Genomic DNA, 23,813 nt, shown 5'->3' on the forward strand with positions numbered 1-23,813 from the left:
CTGCGCGACCACTGACCTGGGAGGTGTGGCCACCCGTGCCGTCCGTCCCTGAGCTGCATCTCCCCCCTAACTTACATTTCACAGGACAGGGTGTGTGGAAAGAAGGGATGGGGCCCCTGGAGAGGGACAACGTCTTCCGTTCGTGCTTTACTGGAGCCCTTTTTGAAGGTGGCGTCATCACTTCGCGGTGGTGGGGACGTCACAAGTGGGGTGGTCACGGCACCAGGTCTGCGTGGCGTCTCTCAGGGCCGCTGGCTTCGTCCCTCGCCCCTCCCGGCCTGGCCGACCCTAGGAGACAAGTGGAGACCTCGGTTAGACCCCTGGCCAGAGGGGGCAGGGCTAGGGTGGGACCCAGGAGGCGGCCTGGTCCCCGCCCCCTTTCTACTTCCTGCCCCTCCAGGCACCCACTTCGGCCCCAGCCCATCTCTGAGCGTGAACTACCTTCTCCGGCTGCTATGAGCTCTCCTCCACCTTCTTCCTGGTGGAGTATGGGATGCAGCATACCCAGCTGGTCCCGATCCTGGAGACAGAGTGGGGCGGGGTGGGCGGGTGAGAGAGCTGCCCCCGCCCCATCCTGCCAAGGCCAGCGGGGCTCCCGGCCGGTGCAGAGCCGGGCTTTGCCCTCCCACTGCCACCCCTGTGCCTCCAGCCCAGGAGGGACCCCTTGAGCACAGTAGACCTTGAAGGTCAGCAGAGCCGAGCTGCCCTCCCTCCCCTGCCCGGCTCCGAAGAGGCGTTGCAGGTGGACGGTGCCCAGCCCAGCGTTTCCCGAGCATCGCAGCCCGTGCCTGTCCCTGTGCGTGGGCTCTGGGGGTTCCGCTTGCAACCGAGGCTCTGGGACGAGGTGGCCCCCTTCCCTTCGCAGGGACCTCCACGGCTCAGTGCCAAAGCCCTCCAGCGGGCGGCTAACGGGCTGCTAGTGCCTGGGTGCCCTAGGGGGCTGGCTGGATAGAGGCGGCTTAGCTCTGAGGGAAACTGAGGCTGCAGGTGAGCAGGGCAGACAGGTGGCCCCGCCCGGCAAATGTCCAGGCCAGGCCCCTGTGGAGCAGACCCTGTCCTGCTGGCCAAGCAGCCTCCAGCAGCTGAGGCTTGGCTCCTGGGCACGGCCCGTCTGCAGGTTCTCTGGGGCGACTGAGCACGGGCGGTGGGGAGCCGGACCAAGAGGCCGAGAGGGTGGGCCTGGGCCCGCCGGGCCTGGGGCAGAAAAGGAGCTGCCAGGCTGCGTCCAATGTGGCCGAATCCATCACCAATCAAGAATTGATGAGAAAAACAGACGTCTGCTTAGGAAAGACCTTCCCATGTCAAGCATAGGTTTGGTTTAATATTTTTCTTAATTTCTAAATTAAAAAAATTTTTTTATTTTGGGCCATGCCATGCAGCTTGCAGGATCTTAGTTCCCCAACCAGGTATTGAACCTGAGCCCTTGGCAGTGAAAGCGCGGATACCTAACCGCTGGAATTCCCCAAGCATAGATTTGGGGGCGTGCCGGCCAGTCCTGACATCTTGGTGAAAGCCACACGGCCGGCTGTGTGAGCAGAGATCAGGAGAGATGTGGGGTGACACTTCCTAACAGGAACGCTCTCCTCCAAAACACACAACCTGGGGAAAGGCAGTAACAGCGACTGCCAAGTAAGCAAAGGGCTGTGATGCTATAAACGTTCACAGCTGGCAACGCACAATGGCCCGAAGGCCCTGTTCTCCCGCGGTCCGGATCTTCCTTTGGGGCCATGTGCTCCCACGAAGTCCCCACTGCTTCCGAGGTGGCACTCGCAGATTGAAAAGTTTTCCTCTGTGTTGGGCTATCTCACATTTTCATTTATTTTAAATGACCGCGTATCGGTTTTACAAAGTAAAGAGAGAAATTTTTCTTTTAAAAACCGTGCAAGCAAATTAGCCAAGACGTCGACGTGGTCGTTAATTCCGACTCTGGTGGAAAGGGGACAAATTGCTGTTTTCTCCTTTGTGTTTCTCTGTATTGTTTAAAATACCACAGAGCCACCGCCCTGGGCGAGCGTCTCACCTGCTCCCAGGCGCTCGCAGCCTCACAATCTCTACCCACAGGGTGGAGGCGGTCAGGACAAACGTCTCCCGCCCCCGGCCCCAGGTCCCTCTACCCTGCTGAGCCAGCAGCCACGTGTGACGGGTCCCCCCACTGCCTGCGGGACCAAGGGCTGCGACCTCGGAGCTGCACAGAGAGGAGACCCTCCCACTCTCACCCCCTCTTCTTCTTCCCACCTTTCCCGCCCTCCTACTCTGGCCCTTTTGTTGGCTGACAGGGTGGGGAGAGGGGTCTAGCTAGGGGTGAGGTGGGACTCACGGGGATCCTGCCTCACCCCTCCAGCTGCAGTAAACGCCTGGGTCTCTGCGTGTGCCCAGGAGGAATCGAAAGCCCGGGGCTCGCTCTGCCCACCAGAAACCCTGATGGAGGAAAAGCCTCCCACCTTCCCCAGTGTGAACCGCTCACTCACTCGTCCTCTGACAAATCCCCCATGTCCATCTGGGACCGCTTCTCTTCTTTCATGGCACACGTGATCACCTGTGGGATGTGGTGGGAGTAGTTGAGGGGACAGGCGAGGGGGTCATGACAGGGACCAGGGCCGGACCTGCTGAACCTGCCCAAGGACGAGGTGGGGCGTGGAGACTGCACTGAGCATCCTCCCACGAGACGGGGCACCGTCAAGTGGGAATTTCTAACTAGGGGACCCTGACCAAGGAACTGTGCCTGGATATGAGCTACCATGACCCCTGGACTGTAGGTCAGAAGACCTGGACCCTAAGTCCCAGCTCTGCCCCTGACTGATTCTTCATGAGTCCTTGAAGCCTGTGGTGCCCCGAGGTAGCCTTGCGTGTGGAGGCGGTCAATAACCAGCTCTCTTCATCGTACAGCATGTTCTGAGGGCAGATATAGAAGGCGCGATCTGGAAAAAAGCAACCCCCGGGTAGGGGCTTACATTTGCCAGGAGAGAATTTCAAAAAACTTCCAAAGAGATGGCTGCTCACTATAGCAGAGAAATGGAGAATATTTGTGTTGGAAAGGCCCAATCAGGCCATGGGGTTAACCACTTCCTTTTACGGAAAATGGTGATAATGGTGATGATGATGGTGGTGGTGGTGTAGGTGGTGACAGTGGTGGTGATGATGGTGAAGATGTGATGATGGTGACGATGGTGATGATGGTGACGATGATGGTGATGGTGACGATGGTGACGATGTGATGATGGTGATGATGGTGATGGTGGTGATGGTGATGATGGTGGTGATGATGGTGATGGTGGTGATGGTGATGATGATGATGATGGTGAAGATGTGATGATGGTGGTGATGGTGATGGTGATGATGGTGATGGTGATGGTGGTGATGGTGGTGATGGTGATGATGGTGATGGTGGTGGTGATGATGGTGATGGTGATGGTGATAATGATGGTGATGATGGTGGTGATAATGGTGATGGTGGTGGTGACGATGGTGGTGGTGTGATGATGGTGGAGATGTGATGATGGTGGTGATGGTGATGGTGATGATGGTGATGATGATGGTGATGATGGTGATGGTGATGATGATGGTGAAGATGTGATGATGGTGGTGATGGCGATGGTGATGGTGATGATGGTGATGGTGATGGTGGTGATGATGGTGATGGTGGTGATGATGGTGATGGTGATGGTGATGATGATGGTGAAGATGTGATGATGGTGGTGATGGTGATGGTGATGGTGATGATGGTGATGGTGATGATGGTGATGATGGTGGTGATGATGGTGATGGTGATGATGATGGTGGTGATGATGGTGATGATGGTGATGGTGACGATGATGGTGATGGTGATGATGATGGTGATGATGGTGATGATGGTGGTGATAATGGTGATGGTGGTGGTGACGATGGTGGTGGTGTGATGATGGTGAAGATGTGATGATGGCGGTGATAATGGTGATGGTGACCGTGGTGGTGTAGGCGATGGTGATAGTGATGAAGATTATGGGGATAGTGATGCGATGGCGATGAAGATGACCGGGGTGGTAGTTTTGATGACGCTGATGGTGATGATGATGGTGTAGGTGGTGAAGATGATATCTAATGCTGGGACTTCATGGGTACCAGGCAGTGTTCTGAGGGTGTCACAAAACAACGCTGGACTGTGGGTGCTACTAAGATCCCCATTTTGCAGGTGAGAAAACTGAGGCATGGAGAGGTATGGTGACTTGTTTGAGCATTCACTGGAGAGCTGTGGAGGCTGGGTCTCCCAGCTCCTCAGCTTGTGCCCTTTCACCACCCCAGCACAATCTCACAAGAGGTTCTCAGGGCCCCTGGGTACCTCAAGGGTTGACCCAGGCCCTGGAATCTATGGAGGTGCAGGAATGTGTGTGGGTTGGCGTGAGGGAAAATGAGAAAGAAGCGAGGTGCTCTCTGGTCCCCTGGCCAGTCTCCAAACCCTGGGGCCCCATGTCTGCCTCAGCCTCCAGCACACCCATGCCCGGGGCAAGCTCCTGGGAATGCCGCATGGCTCCAAGCAAGGCGTTTCCCGGTGGGTGGTTTGGCTTTGTGAACTTTGGGGTTTTTTTTTACCTCCTCTGATCCGTCTCCCAGATCAACCTCCACAAACACAGATGGCTTCTGTGGATGGAAACCAAAGAGGCGTGGATGGTGGGCTTGGGTGAGCCAGGAAGGCACACAGATTCCTGGGAGGGAGCGTGGGCTCTGGGCCAGTGGTGGCCAGGGTCTGGGCGTCACACTGAGCCCACCAGACACTGACAGTGTGTGGTGGGACCTGCTGACACTGTGGTTGGTAAGGTGCCCTCTGGCACAGGGAGAGGAGGGATGTGGCCTCCCAACCCTCCCTGCTCACCTCCCATCAGGTCCCTGAGAACTCAGAGGGTCTCCCCCGGCTTTGCCCCCTGAGAATCAGGGCCAGTGATGCCCAGAGCTGGGTGGACCTCCAGGCCCACTGCAGGCCTGCTCATCTGGGCAGCGCCTGAGCTCTGCCTCTGCAGACCCCCTGCCCCACTGCCCGAGCTGCAGAGACATGCAGTGAGCTGGGAAGGCCTGGGGGGCTCAGGTGCAGCGGCCCCCAGGTCTCTGACCAGGCACCTCGGCTTCGCCCAGCGGTAGCAGTTTAGTCAACAATGGGAGAAGTGTTTTGGGGAGTGGAGGGGACCCCAGGGGCCCTGGATGCAGGCCAAGCCCAGCTCCCCTCCACCCCTGCACGTGGATGGGGAAGGGGAAGGAAAGCCTCTCTTAGACAGGGTCCTGTGAGCACCGCTGCCCCTGGGCTGCGGCGGGCCGGGGCTGGGGCTCCCTGACAAGGGCAAGCTGAGGGTCACCTCCTGTCGGGGCCCCCGCTCCCTCAGCAGCTGTGCTGTTTGGCAAGCCGGGGTTACGGTGCCCCGGCGCCAGCCAGGAGCACAGACTGGGCGCTGAGGCAGCTCAGGCGGGGCCTGGTGCAGCCCGCGCGTCCTTGGCAGGACCGTGCCTGACAGGCCTCCCCTCTGACTTCTGTTACTAAAGTGAAGAGCTCTTGCCTCTTTTTCCAGGAGGTCACCCAGCTGTACGGACTCTGGCTCCCCTTCCTGTAAGAAGACACCGAACAGATAAACAGAGGCAGGACTCCAACGCGCAGGGCCGGCAGCGAGTGCACGTGAAAGGACCATGGCCTGACCTCGGCCTCCAGGGCGCGCTTGTCTGCGCCCTCCCTGCCGTCCGGCTCCTCCTGGCCGCTGGCCTCGGGCTCCGCCTCCTTCCAACGCCCCTGCACCTGCCCAGCGGCGTCCTGGCGCTGCTCCTCTGGGCTTGCCTGGCTGCAGCGGGTGCAAGTGGGACTTTGAGACGACCCCTTCCTCCCTCCTGGGCACCGGCGCCCCTGGGTCAGCAGGGCGGGGCTGGCGGGCGGTGGGCGGTGGGCGAGGCAGACCCGGGTAGAGGGGTGGGCAGAGTGGAGAAGGACGCGGCAGTGCTGCTGAGCTGACCTCCCTGAGGAGCCGTCACCCCGACCTGCCCCAACACAAGGGACGCCGGCAGCCCTGGCAGGCTCTCAGGCGAGATGCCTTCTTGCCCGGGGATCCGAGGGGGAAGGTCTGCAGCGATAGGCGCTGGCCCCAAGATGCTGGGCCGGGGGGATGCCAGTAGGGGGTTGCTTGAGGCCCTGCGAGCCCCCTGGGTCACCGACCCCCGACCCTCCCGTCTGAGCCTCGAGGTCTTCTCCGGACGCCCTGGCCTTCCTCAGCACCCCCTCCCCCCGCCAGGTCTTTACCCTGGCGCCCACTCCCACCCCGGCCTGCTGTGTTCTCCGCACGTCTCTGCACAGCTGCCTCCGCTGGACAAGGCTACTCACCAGTGGGCATCTTCCGTGTCGCTTCTGAGGTCCTTCCCATGACCTTCAGGCTCTGAGGAGGAAGCAGCGGGTCTGTCGTCAGCCTGCGAGGATGCTGACAGGCCACCTGCGGGGTGTGGGCGCTGCCGCCCCAGTTCTGACCGGCGTTCTCACGCATCCCCGGCCCAGGAGGCCGCCCGCCCCGACTCTTCACATCAGCCCTCTGCAGGCCGGTGCAGGGCGTCGAAGGCGGCAGTGGCACGCGGTGGGAGGCCTTGGCGTTGCCTCTACTGTCACTGTGCCAGGCACAGGGACCCCTTGCGCCCTCCTGGTGGCAGCAGGTGGGGTTGGAAGCAGCAGGAGCTGAGGGCCGGTGTGGGGCGGGGGGGGGGGGGGGGGGGGGGGCGGCGACCCAGCCCCGGAGGTGAGATCTGAACCACACCACACCCTCCAGGACGCTCCTCCTGGCTCCTCTGAGGGGCGTTGCCAGCGGTGGGAGTCCTCTGGCTGGGAAAGGTCTTTGTCCGGTGAGGAGAAAGGGGCACAGGATCCAGACCCGGGCTCATGCATGGAGCAGTTGTCAGTAAACAATTACGGGAAGCTGCATTTTGGTGACCTCGGCGAGACAGCGTGAGCCTCGCGAGCTGTGAGCTCTGAGCAGGACACTGGGGTTTCCTGGTGAAACGCAGGCTTCTGCTTCTCGCAGGTCGCAGACCTCAAGGGGGTTTCCTATCCCTTTGGGACCTAAGAGAAGGCCCCCGAGGGAGGGGTCTCGAGGTCGCAGACGCTCCAGGTCCCGTTTCTGTGCAGTCACCTCTGAGCCCAAGATGCCTGAGATGACGGTCCCCGTAGCTGCTCCAGACTCTCCCCAGAGCTGCCTGGTTTCCACCCCCCAGCCTGACACACAGCCTGGCCCCCTGGCCCCGATGAAAACACCGCCCCGGGGAGACTCCAAGCTTTACATAATGCTTTTGACAGGAGACCCAGCAGGACGCCTCTGCAAGCTGCTACCCGGAGGACTTCCTACAGAACTTGGTGGCCAGATCAGCTACTCGGGACCCTTTCAGCTCACAGGCCTCGGGCCGGGGACACCTGCTGGACAGAGGGGGTGAGGGCCCGGCTCCGGCAGGTGCCCGGCTTTCTGTTCCTGCTTTTTCGCTGGTCCTCGCTGTCTTGCACGCTGTCCCTCCCCTGGACAGTGTCCCCCGACCCCTGCCGTCCTCCAGCGCCATCCTTCATGGGGACCTGGGCCCCCTGCCCAGTGTTAAGCAACCTTCCTCGGAGGGAGCTTTCCGTCACGCCCATTCTCCCCGGCACTCGGCCCCCGCCCTGGGCCGGGTCGTCCGCACACTTTCCTTGTCTCTGGTCTGAGTTCCCTGTGGGTGAGAATTAGGTGCTGTGCACCCTCTTCGCACACGGGCTCCGGGACGTCTGCTGACCTGCGGCTGTGCCGCCATCCCCAGGCTGGCCCTGGCCACCTAGAATTCTACAAAGCCCTGAAGGCCAAGGCTGAGGCGACCTTGGGTCTTCAGAGACTATTTCAGAACTTGGCAGCTCTCAGCGGGAAGGGCGCTGCGTCGACCTCAGATGGAAGGGCCCGGATGGATCGGCTCAGTGGTTTTCTGGCAGCGATCTACGGTGGGCTTCTTCCGGAAAATCTTCAGCAGCCCCTACGTGTGTGCACACGTGTGTGCTTGTGCATGTCTGTGTATGTGTGCAAGTGTGTCCGTTTTTAGAAGACACAGGGCCGCTCCAGATAGATCTTCAAACCTGCTCCTTCCTGTAACGTGTATTTGGCAGGAAGGAAAGAATCAGTAAAAAGAGAGCCTGGTTTTTCTTTGCTCCAAAGCAGCTGTGGAATGAGAAACACACACCTGCCCCCAGTGCCTCGTTATCATAAAGTAAAAATATCAGTGTGTTCGCGGGTTCCCCCCTTTGTCCGCTTTCTAAGAAAGGCCCTGCTTTCTTCGGGGTTCTGGGCGCACCTGCAGGGCTCAGCCCGTAAGGCTCCAGGCTGGGCTCGTGCGTGGCTCCGGGAGGAGTAGCAGGCCGGGCAGAAGCTGCCCCCGCACGCGAAGAGACTATTTCCTTTGCTGCCTTTCTTCAGCTGGCCTCCAAGTGATCGCCACACCACTCACAGGTCACTGTCTGGACCGCGAGCCGCCCCCGGAAGTCGGGGTTCGCGCCGGTGGGAGCGGAGGGCGGGACAGGCGCGGGCCGGGTTGGGGCCGACACGGGCGGGAACCCGCTGCACGACCGGCCTGACGCCACCTCGCGGCCAGGGCGCCCCTCGCCCCCTCCTCCACCTTGCGGATTTCAGCAGGCCCAGTTCGCCGATGCCTGGAGCCCCTCCGGGGAACAGCCCCCTCCTTGCCCTGGACGCACCCCTGCAGTGGGGGCGTCGTTGGGGCGCCTGGCCCGGAAGCTCTGCGGCAGCGAGGCCGGCGGCTGCGGTCTGGCGTCCCAGGCAAAGGCGCAGGGCCCGGGCGCGAGCTCAGCCGTGGATCCGCGGGTTCGCGCGGACCCTCCGTGCGCGGACTCCTCTCCCGCCCGGCTGGGGGGCGTGTCCCACAGGCGCTCGGCCCCGCCTCCTGCGTCCACGTCACCTTGGCGCTTGCGGGCACGGCGGCACCAGCCTCCTGGCTCTTGCTTCCAAGTGTGAGCGCCCAGGCCTGGTGGGTGCCCCGCCCTCACTCGGGAGGCCGCACCTCGTCTCATTTTACCATGTAGACAGCGAGCTGTGTTCCGCGGGGCTCCGGCTCCGGGCGGCGCATCCCCTCCATGCTGTCCGGGAGCCCCACCGGGCCTGGCGCCTGGGGCGGGTGTGTGCACGGCGGCTGGCAGTGCAGCGCTCGGTGCGTCCCTGCCCTCCATCCTGCCTCGGCAAACCCATCGGTGCTGGGTGGGAAGGTCCGTGGCCGGCACTACTGGGGACACACTGTGGCTACTTGCAATATTTCCTGAGCAGGTTATAGGTTGGTTTGCTCTCTGGGGAGCTCGGCCCTCCCGAGAGCCTGAGAAGGAGTGGCTGTAATCGGACTTTTTTTTTTTTTTTTTTTCGGTACGCGGGCCTCTCACTGCTGTGGCCTCTCCCGTTGCGGAGCACAGGCTCCGGATGCGCAGGCTCAGCGGCCTTGGCTCACGGGCCAGCCGCTCCGCGGCATGTGGGATCTTCCCAGACCGGGGCACGAACCCGTGTCACCTGCATCGGCAGGCGGACTCTCACTGCGCCACCAGGGAAGCCCTGTGCTTGGACTTTTATCGGTCGGAGGTAGTGGAGATGCAGCGGCCCCTGTGCTGTGACCGCCGGCTCCCCCTTCCCCTCCTCCTCCAGAGATAACACAGCTTTGGATTTTTAAGCTGAGAGAAGAACAAATATTTTTATACAGTGACCTCTTAAAATCGCTCCTAGGGCTTGAACAAGCAAACCGCATTTCCCGCCTACCGTGTTTTGTTTCCTAAGAGAGTCACTTAGACTTCCTACACGACAGTCTTAGCAAAGGGCACTTGCTGGTGTGAACCACAACTGCTGGGGTCCTGCCGACGACTGGCAGTCACCCCGTCTCTCCGCCAACTCGGGCCCGCTGCCCTGGGGTAGCTGACCTTCCAGGGGCAGGTCCACGTAAGGACCAGGGCGTTTCGGGCACCCGTCCCCACTTCGGCCACACCATGGCCCGCTCGCAGGGTTAGAAACATGGGACGCGTGGCTGACACAAGGTGTAAGTGTGCACACTTTACAACGTAAAGGCCACATTAGCGACGAGCAGACGGGCGGCCCCCAGCCCCGTGGGGTCACTGCTGCCCCTGGCCGCGAGGGCCCTGGCTCTGGCAGCGGGACTGGGGCTCACCCCAGGGCCTCCTCATAAACCTGAGACACTTCCCGTGCTGGACCCCGGGGTGTCCCCACCCAGTCCCAGGCTGGCTCTGCCCCCTCAGACCTCAGTGCCCGACACGCCCCACCCTGGCCTTTAGGATCTTAGGCAGGGGCAGTGGGTCCGGGGTGGGGGGTGGGTGTGTGGCCCTCGCTGGCCCGGGGAGAGCAGTCTGCCCCGCCCTGCCCCCGGCCCTACCTAGCTCCTTGCACAGCATCTTGATGCAGCTCGGGGGGTCCCCTTTCTGGTGCAGGCCGCCCACACATCGGATTCTCTGGAGCTCAGCCATCCCGCTGGCCGCCTTGAGGTGTCCGGGGCTCACGGCCGAGGGAGGGGCCCCGGGGCCTAGCTGGTGCCTCCTGTGTGCGGCCGTGGTGTCCTTCTCCGTCCTCCCTGCCTTCGGGCCACGGGAAAGAAGAAGGACGCTGGCTCTCACGCAGCCCTCAGACGGAGCGCATGGCTTCCACCCCCTCCACAGGGAGCTGCCCTTGTGTTCCTGGGCCCCGTTGCTAGGTGGCCCCTGTGACATCACTGCAGAGGCAGAGGCCAGCCTGCTGGCCCTTCCCGCGGCCCTAGGTCGGAGTGGCCTCCTCCCAGGGCCTCCTGCCTCTCAGCAGAGAGGGCAAAGGGCCAGGCGGCCAGGGGCCTTCATGCGGCTCTGCAGGCGCTTCTGGTGTTGGGTCTGCTGAGCCTTCAGGCAAATCTCTCGATTCCTAGCAGGGACGAAGGACTCGGAGGTCACGGCGGGGAGTCCACTTGGCGGCCTGGGCCCTGGGTGGCGTCCTGCGTCCTCCCCCTCCAGATGAGGGGAGATTCACGCAAACGCAGCATCGGAGGGCAGCCGTCTGCGGACAGGTACCTCTGACTGTGCCGAGGAAACCCTTCTCCGCGTTTTCAGTTGAGCTGTTTGCTGACACTGCCGTGACCAAAGGCTCGCTCGGGCGGCTTCCACAGTAGACATTCGCTTTCTGGGTCAGGAGCCTGGAGGTCTGAGGTCCAGGTGTGGGTAGGGCTGGCCTCCTGAGGCTGCTCTCCTCGGTGCGTAGATGCCCGTCTCCTCCCTGTGTCCTCATGGGGCCGTCCTCTGTGCGTGTCTGTGTTCTGACCTCCTCTTCTTAAAGGACAGCAGTCAGACTGGATCAGGGCCACCCTAGTGACCTCATGTAACCTTAATCACCTCTTTAAAGGCTCATCTCCAAAGGCAGTCACTTTCTGAGGTCCTGGGGACCAGGACTTCACACATGAATTTTGGGGTGACACAGTTCAGCCTATGACACAGCCTAACAGAAAGTTTCTGATAATCTATTCAACACAATTTTTTCTTCTCACCTGGGACCACGGGGGAAAATCAGAGCAGGTGTTTCCTGAGGACCCAGCCGGCAGCACTAGGTGTGTCGTAATGTTCCGAATGAAGTACAAGTGACGAACTCCCTTTTTCCACGTGCACTTCCATTCCCTAAACAAGCTCACGGCATCTAAGCTCCCGGGAGCCCTCGGGTCCGCCAGCCGGGGGCCGGTGCAGGGGCCGCCCTGGAGGCTGCTCGGAGGCTCTGTGCCCCGGGGGGACACGGATGGAGGCGGGCAGCTGAACCAGCTCCCTCTTGGGGTAACAGGTGGGCTGGAGAAAGTCAGTGGGCACAGACTGGGGTCGCAAAAGATTGGGGTCCTCGGAGTGGGGCTTTGGGTCCTCATTCTCCCAGGTGTTGTCTTTTCAGTCCTCCCACATACCCCGACATGGGCAGAGCTCGTTATCTGCCCCCGCCAGCCCCAACTCTCTCCGCTGGGCCTGGTCCTGCGTGTGAACCTGTGTTGCGCAGGCCCTTGGGAGCCGCCCTGCGGCCCTGCCATGGACGCTCGTGTTCGGGGCGTCTGAACCCCTTGGCCCCCACCCGGAGCAGACAGGGGGAGCCGGAGAGCAGCAGAACAGCACTTTCCTCCCCAGTCCACGTGCACCTGGGAAGGACGCTCATCACTACTGTCCTCGGTTCAGGGCCGCGGCACCCCTGAAGGCCTGCCCCGGCTTCCCCAGAGCCAAATCCCACCCCTCCCCCCACGACTCTCTCATACCAGGCGGCCGACCGACAGGGGCTGGAAGTAAAAAGACAACTGAGTGGAAACCAAATGGAGAAAAGACAGGAGAAAGGAGAAGAGGCATTTTTCCCCGGGGGGCGGGGCGCGTCCCCCATGTTGTGCACCCAGCTCCTTCCCCCCCTTTCGGAAGGGAGCAGCCATATCTGCTCAACGGCACTGAGCTCCCTCTGTCTCCCCTCGGGCCAGCGGCCTCCTGTCCCCCCTCCCTCGGGACACTGACCTGTGTCTGGCCCTCGAGCACACACCCCGCTGCTGAGTCCTCGGAGACACGAGGGGCCCTGCCTTTCCCACCCTCCTTGAGCTTGACGCCATCTCTGTCCGCCCTGAGGTCCCCATGGCCCTCACAGGGCCCCACTCCACACCTTTCCATCCCAGAAGCATTGTGGTTTCCAGCACAACCCAAAGCCCCACAACTGGACCTCACCTGTCACCAGAGGGACCTCACCTGTCATCCAAGGAGCCTCACCTGTCGTCCTGGGGGCCTCACCTATCATCATAGGGACCTCACCTGTCGTCAGAGGGGCCTCATCTGTCATCAGGGGATCCCACCTGTCGTCAAATGGACATCTCCTGTCATCAGGGGTACCACACCTGTTGTCAGAGGGAACTCACCTGTCGTCAGGGGGATCACACCTGTCATCAGAGGAACCCCACCTGTCGTTAGGGGGACCCCACCTGTCGTCAGGGGAATCTTACCTGTTGTCAGGGGACCAAACCTGTTGTCAGGTGGATCCCACATGTCGTCAAACGGACCTCACCTATCGTCAGGGTGATCACCCTGTCGCTAGGGGGACCTCACCTGTCACCATGGGTACCGCACCTGTCGCTAGGGGGACCTCACCTGTCACCATGGGTACCACATCTGTCATCAGGGGGATCACACCTGTTGCTAGCGGGAACCACACCTGTTGCTAGGGGGACCTCACCTGTCATAGAGGACCTCACCTGTCATCCAGGGGATCACACTTGTTGTAAGGGGGACCTGTCCTATCATCAGGGGGACACCCTCTATCACCAGAGGGACCACATTTGTTGTCAAGGTACCTCACCTGTCATCACAGGTATGTCATCCAGCTCCCTCCTGCCCCACTCCACCACACACCCCCATCTCCACGTGTGCATTATCAGTGGGCGCTCATGTGAAACCAAGCCAGTCTCAGAAAGAATAAAAGGTCTGTTTTAATTGGCCAGTAAAATACATCCCAAATCATTAGTATCTTATAAACAGAAACATTAAGTTACAAATCCATATTAAAAACTGCAGTTTGGAGCAGCCTCAGAGCTGCGTATATGGAGCTTTTCTTTTTTGCAACATTTTCCTCCACCATTTTTGCGACAACAGGCAATGTTACCATCTGCCATCTAGATCTCGAGTCTGAACAACAGCCGGGGCCTTCGGGGGAGTCAGCAGAAGCTCGTCAGGACCCCCAGCCCCAAAAGCACAGCAGCCCTGGCAGCCCCCAGGGCCTCAGAGACGGCGAGCTCTGCCGCTGGCCCGGCGTCCGCTCCCAAGCCTCCCAGTGCGGGCCCAGGTTTCCCCCTGCCTCCCTCCCTGTTCTCTCTCGGGGACCTGCACTTGGCTGCCATGAGACACAACCACTCCCTTTTCTGTCGTCTGGAGGCACATAGAGGCCTGGATGTTCTGAGTTACTTTATATCAAAGAGCTAATTAAAAACAGTCCTTTAAAAACATTAAGAAAAACAGCTTGAAAATAATGCACATTTCTATTTTTACAACCTTCCCCAAACTCCCACCAGGGTGGCAAACGTGGATTCTACTTTTAGCCCCACTGACAGCAAACAACACAACTTCGCTTGACGTGGTGGCTGCGTGGACGCGTATCAGCAGCAGGCGGGGGGGCTCCCACACCGGGAACGAAGGCTGGGACCCCTAGGAAATCTCTCTGCAAAAGGACCCCGTGTCCCCAAAGAGCGAGGGCATCCTCAAACTGGGATCTCCGTGCGGTTCCGACCCTCTGGCCAGGACCGATACAAATGTCAAAAGCTGAAACCAGGAGGCTGCGTGCTGGTGGCCGCCTGGACGTCCGGCTCACAGGAGAAGAATAACGCTCACAACACCCCCGCTGAGTCGAAGCAGAACGTTAGTGCCGGAGGCTCCACGGTGCGGGCGCCACAGACCAGCAGAGACAAACGTGCACGCGGCACAGGGCACACGCTCCGCAGGCCGCGGTGTCGCTGGCACCCTGTTCCCGAAAGGCCAGCTCAGGTTGCCTGCCACTGGCGTGATCAAGTGCACAGCCACCCGGAAATGGCCCGGGAGCCTCAGAAGTTCACAAGCTCGACCCCTGTCGGCTTGCAAGCTGAGGAGCTGCCCTCTGGTCCGGTGTTCTCTCCTTCCTGGACACGGGCTCACCCGGCACAGCTCAGGGCACCATCCTGGGACAGGGGATCCCGCGGGCTTCACATGGAATGGGCGGGGGTCTCAGACTGCTGCCTGATGTAGCTTTGGAAGCTCTTGTCTCCGATGGGGTGCTCCCTGCGGGGGTGTAGAGAGAGCAGCGTGAGCGTGGGCCGCCCTGTGGCTGGTGCGCCTCTGAACTGCCATCGCACGTTTTTTTTGTTTAATTTTTATTGGGGCAGAATTGCTTTAAAATGGTGTGTCAGTTGCTGCTGTATAACAAAGTGAATCAGCTGTATGTATACATATATCCCCATACCTCCTCCCTCTTGCGTCTCCCTCCCACCCTCCCTATCCCACCCCTCTAGGTGGTCACAAAGCACCAAGCTGATCTCCCTGTGCTATGTGCCTGCTTCCCACTAGCTATCTATTTTACGTTTGGGAGTGTATATGTGTCCATGCCACTCTCTCACTTCGTCCCAGCTTACCCTTCCCCCTCCCTGTGGCCTCAAGTCCATTCTCTACGTCTGCATGTTTATTCTTCCTGTCCTGCCCCTAGGTTCTTCAGAACCGTTTTTTTTTTTTTTTAAGATACCATATATGTGTGTTAGCATATGGTATTGTTCTTCTCTTTCTGACTTACTTCACTCTGTACGACAGACTCTAGGTCCATCCACCTCACTACAAATAACTCAATTTCGTTTCTTCTTATGGCTGAGTAATATTCCATTGTATATATGTGCCACAGCTTCTTTATCCATTCTTCTGTCGATGGGCATTTAGGTTGCTTCCATGTCCTGGCTATTGTAAATAGTGCTGCAGTGAACATTGTGGTACATGACCCTTTTGAATTATGGTTTTCTCTGGGTATATGCCCAGTAGTGGGATTGCTGGGTCATATGGTAGTTCTATTTGTAGATTTTTAAGGAACCTCCATACTGTTCTCCATAGCGACTGTATCGATTCACGTTCCCACCAACAGTGCAGGAGGGTTCCCTTTTCGCCACACCCTCTCCAGCATTTATTGTTTGTAGATTTTCTGACGGTGGTACCTCACTGTAGTGGTGAGATCTGCATTTCCCTCTAATGATTAGTGACGCTGAGCATCCTTTCCTGTGGGTGTTGTTCTCATCACCTTCCCTACCTTTGCTTGTGATGTGTGTTCATCGTAATACACATGAGAAGTATGGACTAGCAAAGGAAGAAGTTAGCCCAAAACTGCCTGCGAAGCACAGCCCGTGACCCCGGTCTCAACGTGCGGGGCACGTGTGTTCATGCGTGGGGAGACCGTGGCCTCCTGGAGCGAGCACCGTGGCGCTGTGCCCTGTTAGCTGATAGACGCTGGCACAGCCGTGAGTCACGGGCTCTGCCGTGTTTAAGAAAAGGCGTTTTTAGACGGTCGGCGTGGGTTCTGACAGAGGGTGTTAAAGGGTCTAGAATGTGATGTGAATGTCTGTGGGGCCGGCAGCAGGCACGGTCGGCATCCCCAGGGGTGCTGGGCACCCTTGCAGCCTGGCCAGAGTCGGGGTCTCTCCCAGAGCCCCCCTTCCCTTCCCAGACCCAAGCCACGTCTTCCCTGGAAGGAAGCAGCCAACAGGGAGGGGGCTGGGCCCACGCAGGGCTCCCGCCTCAGGTGTTGGGGCGGGCTCTGCCGTGGGTCCGTGGGCTCCAAGTGCTCATAGGCTCTCGTCACCCACACCCTTCGTGCAGGAGGAGGGCGCCGCCTGGTCGCCTGCCCGGAGCTGGAGCTGCAGCCCCTGGCACAGAGCGCGGGTGGCCCGGCTGCGCCTGCCCCTCTGCGGCCGACCCCTCCCTCCCAGGATGCGGGGGGCGTCCAGAGCCAGCCCGGAGAGGCAAAACGTGCTTCCCAGGGGCAGGGCCGCTGGCCCACGATGGAAGCCTAATTTCAGAAGCACATGGTTCGTGAGGCAGGAGCAGGAGGCGCCTCCGGGGACCCGGTGCAGAGGGCGCTGGGGGTGGAGCCAGATGGGGGCCCGCCACGCCCCACAGGCAGGCAGCCCGAGGCGGTCCCTCCCCGGCTCCCCACGCCTCCAAGACCCCGGACTCACTGGCTCCCGTACTTGGTCCTCTTGAACTTGTCCCTTCTGTGCTGGGCGTGCTCCAGCTCCAGGGCCCCGACCCCAGTGATGACCTGCTTCAGCGTCTTGTAGGTCTCCTGGGGGTCGTCGATGACGAACGTGGAGTACTCCTCGCGCTCTGGACCGTCGTACACAGACCTGCTCCCGCAGGCCTCTGCAGCGTCGGGGGCAGGGGCCGAGGTCAGCTTGGGGCGAGCGGACAGGCTGCCCCCCGAGCGCACGGGAAGGGCCGACCGCTCACGCAAACGCACACGAAACAGGAACCGCTAAGAGTGGGGCTGACCCTGAACCCCGAAGAAGCCTGCGGCGCCGGAACCACAGACCCGAGGGTCCAACGCCGAGCACCAGGGCCCAACCCCTCTGCAGGGTGACCGGGCTCTGTGCAGCCTGGCCCAGGCTCCCAGATGGCTGCTCCTGGGACGTGCCACGGCAGGGACCTGCAGGGTGCAGGGCGGACAAGAAGCCATCCTCTCGGCCGTCACCTGTCGGCCAGTCTGTGCTAGCAGCTTCTTAGGGCCTCCATCGCCCCACCTGCTCAACAGGTACCTTTCTCATCCGCCCACCTCACTCCTGCTGAAGACCACGCTGTGGCCTCCGGGCCCCCCACCTGCCTACAAACACCCGAGCTGAGTCCCGCACTCCAGGGCCACAGAGAGACCGGTGCCCGGCCCAGGTGAGCTGGCATCAGGCCCCTTCGGCACGGCCTGTGATGTGCTGCTGGCTCACTGTCACGGAAAGATTTACTGCCTTCACTCCCAACTCAAGGGAAACCTCTTAATTCCTACTGAAAAACCACAAGTCTGTGCAAAGGGAACCTGGGAAGATTCAAAATTTCAAAGGAAATGGGAACATGACGTGAGAAAGATATAAGGGCTGCGCACGGGAGGGATAAAGGGGCAGAGACGCGGGCGGGAGCGCCCAGGGTGCGGTGAGCCGCACCGATGAGTCCCTGGAGCCCAGCTGCCTGCACGTCCCCCCCGAGTCCCCTCTGGCTGTGCCTGCTTGGCCTTGAGCGAGTCCCTCAGGCTCCCAAGCCTCAGTGAACCCTTCTGGGAAACAGGGCAGCTTAGGAGTAGGATGGGAGTCACCGAAGGACCACGATCCCATGCGGGGGGACGGGCGGTGGCGGGGTTGGGACACAGGCAGGGACGCCCGGCTGCCTCAGCTCGGGGGCTGCGTGAACCGCTTCACAGGGGTTGTTCCACGCGGCCCCTGGGCCAGCCTGGCGGGTGGGGCCCGTCGCTGCCGTTTCCCAGAGGAGGGGGCTGTGTGCCCAGCCGGTCTCGCAGCGGATGCCAAAGCAGCTCCACACCGAGGCCTGTGCGTCATGGGGAATCCCATGCTAGGGCGCCAAGGAGTATGGCCGCAGTGGCGGGAGCTGGGACAGACCCGGGAGGAGGTCCCAGGACCAGGCTGGGGAGCAGCTCTTAATTCTGGGCCCAACATCAGACGCAAGATTCGTGACTGGACCCAAAACAGACCCGGAGCATCCACGGGGCCGGGCGGCAAGCTCGCCCTCCGCTCCTCTTTAACGGGGCTCCCCAAACCAAGCCTGGGCAACGCTGGAGCGCGTGCTGGGGCCGGCTGGCGGCGGGTACACGTTTCTAAAACAGCCCTGGGAATGAGGAAGAGCACAGGGCAGACGCGGGACAGTGCAACGGCGGGCTTGCTGACTGACAAGCCGCGTCCCAAGGACTCCTCGGAGGACCGCGAGCGTGGCCCCTGCCGGCGACACTGGAACCGCGAGCGTGGTCCCTGCCGGCGACACTGGAACCGCGAGCGTGGTCCCTGCCGGCGACACTGGAACCGCGAGCGTGGTCCCTGCCGGCGACACTGGAACCGCGAGCGTGGTCCCTGCCGGCGACACTGGAACCGCGAGCGTGGCCCCTGCCGGCGACGCTGGGGGGCAGATATCTAAGTCGGGAGGACACCTGACGGCCAGGTGACACAGGACACAGAGGCCCTGACAGTGAGCCCAATGTCCGTGCCCCGAGGTGGGAAGGGCAAGACTAAAAGTGCGTCCTGGTCCCTCCTTAGGGCAGACGGTGGCCCGTAGCTGGTAAGCTGCACCGCGGTGCTGGCTGAGCTGCGGTGGGGGTGAAAAGGCTTCACGCTGATTTAATGGTCACACGTGCAGCACGGCCCCGTGTCTGTGAAAGTCACCCCGAGACCTTCCCAGGCCCCCTCATCATGCCTGCGGGAAGGTGTGGGTGCAGGCTGCCTTCCAGGGCAGAGACAGGGTGGCCGGCCGCCATCACCAAGACCTGGGCCGCGTGATCTCGGTCCGGCAGCCCTTCAGCACACGATCCCGCCCAGCCCTGCACTGGCCCTGCATCACTGGGCACGAAACTTCAGGGGGGCACTGAGTGGGTGTCCCTGCTGTTAGGGAGGTGAGGGACAGACTCGCAGGCGACCGGGACACAGCTGCCTCCCAGCACGGAAGGGCTGCTGGGCCCAGAGGAGAGGCCTTGGTATGTCGTCAGCCCACGGGCTGAGCGCTCAGGGCAGTTTGGCCGACGTAAACGAGGGTCTCAAGGAGATGAGAGCCCCTGACAGCAGAGTATCGGCCTCAAGAAAGCACTGAGGTTCCAGGCAGAGGCCTGAAGACTGTGGAAAGTGACTCAGTGCTTTGGTGCCTCCGTGAAGTGAGCGGTAAGGCCTCCAATCCGGCTGACCTTCTGTGAACCCTTGTTGTCAAGATCACTGCTATCCTGGGAGGGAGGCTGGGTGTTCAAGACCCCTTTCCATTTGACTGTCCATCCATCTACCCGTGCACCCACCCACCCACCCACGCATCCACCCATCCATCCACCCATCCATCCACGCATCCAGCAAACAGGTACTGAGTCCCTCCTGTGTGCTAGGCACCGGGATGAATGACACCTGCCTCTCCTCTCAAGGTCATGTGTCGCTGGTGAACAGATCTGAGAGGGTATCATCGTAATGACAGAGATCAGCACAGGCTGTCCGCAGGGGGCGCAGGATAAGCTCGGGAGGGGCCCCCACAGGACACACGGCGTCACCCAGATGAGGGGCACATCAGGGGCAAAGGCACAGGGGTCTGCCGCGTGGTGCTGGGGCAGAGAGGGAGGCGGGGGGTCTGGAGAACATGGGCGGGCAGCTGCGTGCTCACCAAGGCATGGCTAAAGTACCCTCCAGGCTGTGGCCCCACAACTGACCAGGAGACGAAAAGGAAAAGAGTCCAACAGGCTTGTTTCCAGGCACCTTCTGAGGGGGCTGCAGGGCCCACCACAGAATCTCTAACAGCAGCTCTGAGAAGTGCCAGCCCCAGTGCAGGGTCAAACAGCTCACCGCCCCCCAGCTCGTCTTGCATCTGCCTCTCCTGCTACAGCCCAAGCGCCCCCCTGGTCTCCTGACTTACCCCACCTACACTGCTTCATTCTGCAGGGCATGGAGAGCAATGGATGCGGGAAAACCAAGTTGCATAGATACGCCTGGAGCTGCCGGGCAGGGGCACAAGCGCACACACACTCACACACGGGTCCACACACACGCACGTGCACACGTCCCTCTGGAAAACACCCAAGAATGAAACTCCTTGTTTGGAGGCATGGGAGGTTATTAAGACATAGGATCTTCTCAAGAATTTGGCAGTTCAGAGGTTGCAAGCTAAATCCCATCTTAAAACTATCCATAGAACCTGTTATCCAAGTAACTGCCCCCCAGTAGCCACTCAACCTGCAGAACGTTTTCCCCGTCGGCGCCATAAACGATGACACCGCGCGCAGCCCCTGGCGGCCCCCAGGGCTCACCCCCGCCCGCCCCGCCTCACCTTGCATCTTCTCGAGTTTGCTCATGTACAAGCTGAAGAGAGAGTAGATGCGCTCAGTCTCTCGGTCCCCGTCGATGTCCAGCTGGATGTTGGCTGGGAGGCCGCTGCCCAGACACCGCGCGGGCGGGCGGAGAGGAGGAGGGGTCAGTTGTGGCGGTGGCTATTTAAAGGTCACTAAAGACGGGGGCCCCACCCCGCACTTATCCCCGCCCCGGGCTGGGGTACCAGTCACAACCTACCTGGTGCAGGGGGAGCAGCCAGCGGCTGTGTCCGAGGAGGCCCTGCAGCACAGCCAGTGGCCGTTCAGGTAGGCGGACGGGTGGTAGACGGCCAGGCGCTTCTGGTTGCACTGGCTCACCTTGGTGAGGATGTCGATCCAGGCCTTGGCCTCCACGCAGTTGTTGGCCTGGATGTACAGTGCCCGCTCGGGCTGGATGACCTGGAACATCTGAGGGGCAAGGGCAGGCTCAGGGGGCTCCACGGCAGGGCCTCCTGCCTGAACTGCGAGGGCCACTCTTGTCCACGCCAACCAGCCTGGGGCCGAGTGGGGGCAGAGCGGGGACACAGGAGGCTGCGCGGCTCGGCGGGGTCAGCCCCGGTCACCCGGGCCAGGGCGCTGCCTTTCGGGGGCCTTGGGGTCCCCCTGGAAAAGCAAAGGCGCTGCACCACTTGCACCAGGACACGTGAACTGGGACGTGGCCGTCACACAGACGCGCTGGCTCCTCGGCCTCCTTCGTCTTTGGGCGGGATGGGCTTTGTACAAGACGCCATAGCACACCCTGCCCACTCTCCCGTCTGCATCCCCAGACTTGCCTCGGGGCCTTTGCATGTGCTGTTGTCCATCTGAAATGTACTCCCCCCCGCAAGACTGACCACTCCAGGGACCCCTCCTTCTTCCAGGCAGATGTTACTTCCCCCGTGAGGCCTCTCGGAGCCTCCACTGCCTTTCCTATTTGTTATTCACTCAACAAACATTCCTGAGTACCAGGCACTGTCCTAGGTCCTGGGGACACAGCGGCCCAAACACAGTTTCTGCTCTCGTGAGCTCCCAGCCAGCAAGAAAGACAAGAGTGAACACAAAGCACGGGGGCTGTGAGGGGGGAGGAGGAGGCCAAAAGGAGGGTCAGGAGGGAGCCCTCGAGACAGACGATCCCCCAGCTGCGATCAGACGGGCGATGCAGAGTTAATTAAGCTCAGTGGGGAAAGCAGGCAGCAGGGGACGGGAGGTGCAAAGGCCCTGGGGGCAGCGAGGGGCAGGTGCTCCCAGCAGACGCAGGCCCGGCTGCACACAGAAGGGCAGGGGGGTCGGCAGCCCTGAGCCCTGGGAGGCTGTCAGGCTGGACTTGGCAGAGGGCATGTGGGAGGCCAGGAGTCGGGACGTCAAAGTCCACGGAGGCCTTTTGCAAGGTGGGGCGGTGTGCCCGGAGGACGAACAGGATTCGAAGGAGTCTGGGAGGGGCCTGGGCCCAAGTTCCGGAGTGAACAGCCAAGGCTCCCCCCAGCCCCACCCCACCCACACGTGCACCGTCACACAGGCCTCAGACTGCATGATCTGCACGTGTCTGCGATCCCCGACGGAGGGAAGGCCCTGGAGGGAGCGCTCTGCTCCGATCGTCCTCACAGGCTGGCCCCTCCGCCAGGGCCCGGCACACCACAGGCCTTCAAAGACGTCTCACAAATGGAAGAGGACGTTGGCCTGGTAGTTAGCGCGTGGAAGCCGCCTCTGGGTAAGGCAGCGGGAAAGCACAGGCCGATGAGAAAAGGATCCTGAAATTCGGGAATCACTGTAGCCCTGACGGAGCGAAGCAGCTTACGGCTGCTTCCGGGGTATTTTCCACACTCTGTCCCTCCGTGGTCGTCGGGAAGGCCACCGGCTGAGAGCACAGCGTCCCCAGCCCCATCCGGGGGAGGGGTGGGAGGTGCCGTGCAGAGACACACACGGCAGGACGCTGCCCACCAAGGGGGCAGGTCGAGGGTGCTAACCTCCCTCAGGTCCAGAAACCCGCCCGCACCTGCCACGGGGCCATCTGCCGGCCCAAAACATGGCCTCAAGTTGTCCTGGGGCAGGACCAGGCGCCAAGGTCGGGAGCCAGCGCGGGGCGAGCACAGCTGCCGTCTCCGACCGTCCGTCCAGCGAGCGTCCTAACCCTCTGAGGCCGTGGGGCCGGACAGACAGACCCAGTGCGGCTGTGGGCACCTACTGAAACCGGAAGCGCAAGGCAGACGGACGCGAGGACGGGGAAGGAGGCTGGCAGCCGGTCGGGTCTCGGGGGCAAGCCCGACTCTTCGGGGGTCCGTGAGCCGGGAGCGCGTGACCCACAGAGACACCGGGGCTCCCGGGGCCGGGAGGGGGCTCGAGGGCAGCAGGGCAGGGTGGCGACGTGAAACACAGGAGGGGAGGCCGGGGCTGTGGCGGCGTGGAGCACGTCCAGGCTCTGGGGCCGCACGGTCTGGGCCGGGCTCCGCCCCCACGCACGGGTGTGAGCTCTGGGTCAGCATCGTGACCCCTCCTCGGGACGGCCATGGGGGGAGACGGCTCTCAGTGACCTCGGGAGAGCGCGGACACCCAGGGCCTGGCCCCGCTAAGGCCCCCAGCCGCAGCTCTTCAGAGTAAGGGCAGGAATTTGTCTGAACGTTGAAGTGAAGAGCCTTAAACAGGGTTGATCTCCCGAGAATACCTCCCTCCTCCTTAAAGCAAGGTGTCCCTTTGTGCAAAGGATTCCAAATTATTACCCTCGGTTAGGCTTCTGCCCGGTTCTGCCCGACTGGACCTTCCCCTGAATAAAACATTCCAAGTCAACGCGTCACAAGGGGAATGAATCGCGTGGAGCCTCATCTGCCGTTTGCCTCGCCCGGCAACCACCCTGGGGACAGCCGTCGTCTGCAGCGGAGGGCTTGAGGGGCTGACCCCCCAGCCGCGAGGGTCCCACCTGCTCTGCCTATCTGTGGAAGGGACGTCCCTGCCACCATCACCCTCAGGGAGACCCCGGCCGGTGGGGCCATCCCTCCAACCACTGCAGCCTCAGGACAGGAGGGAGAGCCACAGAGAAGAGGTGCCCAGTCTGGGACGCTGGGGAGCTGCCCGCACTCCTGAGGGAGGCTCCGCCCACGGCCCCTGGGTGTGGAGCCCATGCCGCCAGTCACCCTCGGCCCCGGCCACAGGCTGGGGTCTCTTTAAAGCTGGAAGACTAGGGAAGAATTTGGAGGATTTGAAGTTTTAACTCTTAGTTATTATTTACAGCCCCACCTTCCTTCAAAAAAGACCGCATGTGACTTATACAAAATATATCTG

The 23,813-nt window shown here is 61.3% G+C and overlaps 3 protein-coding genes across 7 annotated transcripts in view; 1 reads left to right on the plus strand and 2 right to left on the minus strand.

Moving 5' to 3' along the window:
• Positions 1-200: 200 nt before the first annotated feature.
• Positions 201-13,009, minus strand: C18H13orf46 (chromosome 18 C13orf46 homolog). The gene is made up of 13 exons (XM_032610911.1): positions 12,987-13,009; positions 12,883-12,903; positions 12,491-12,593; positions 11,650-11,797; positions 11,046-11,293; positions 10,378-10,576; positions 6,329-6,380; positions 5,657-5,795; positions 5,520-5,567; positions 4,567-4,614; positions 2,469-2,536; positions 442-520; positions 201-288 (listed from the first exon to the last, which is right to left on the minus strand). Exons 1-12 carry the CDS (start codon positions 13,007-13,009, stop codon positions 454-456), a joined length of 1,164 nt encoding a protein of 387 aa, XP_032466802.1. The 3' UTR covers positions 201-288; positions 442-453.
• A 415-nt stretch (positions 13,010-13,424) lies between these two features.
• The window catches only part of RASA3 (RAS p21 protein activator 3), an 88,458-nt gene continuing 78,069 nt past the window's right edge, over positions 13,425-23,813 (minus strand). For 3 of the 4 annotated variants that reach the window (XM_032611569.1, XM_032611570.1, XM_032611572.1), the window contains 4 exons: positions 20,761-20,969; positions 20,522-20,625; positions 16,699-16,882; positions 13,425-14,767 (listed from right to left, as the gene is read on the minus strand). In XM_032611569.1, the coding sequence (XP_032467460.1) occupies positions 14,692-14,767; positions 16,699-16,882; positions 20,522-20,625; positions 20,761-20,969 (573 nt within the window). In that variant the 3' untranslated portion in view covers positions 13,425-14,691. The remainder of the gene's footprint in view (positions 14,768-16,698; positions 16,883-20,521; positions 20,626-20,760; positions 20,970-23,813) is intronic. The other variant, XM_032611571.1, reaches the window with a different exon arrangement.
• Positions 16,876-19,495, plus strand: LOC116743228 (YLP motif-containing protein 1-like). 2 transcript variants are annotated; one of them, XM_032611574.1, is made up of 2 exons: positions 16,876-18,549; positions 18,616-19,495. In XM_032611574.1, the coding sequence occupies exons 1-2, from the start codon at positions 17,834-17,836 to the stop codon at positions 18,644-18,646; spliced, it is 747 nt and encodes a 248-aa protein (XP_032467465.1). In that variant the 5' UTR covers positions 16,876-17,833; the 3' UTR covers positions 18,647-19,495. The 2 variants fall into 2 exon arrangements, with proteins under 2 accessions (XP_032467465.1, XP_032467466.1); XM_032611575.1 differs by having other exon boundaries at positions 16,876-18,450; positions 18,517-19,495.

This window comes from Phocoena sinus, chromosome 18, assembly GCF_008692025.1.
Source record: "Phocoena sinus isolate mPhoSin1 chromosome 18, mPhoSin1.pri, whole genome shotgun sequence".
Classification (NCBI taxonomy): domain Eukaryota; kingdom Metazoa; phylum Chordata; class Mammalia; order Artiodactyla; family Phocoenidae; genus Phocoena; species Phocoena sinus.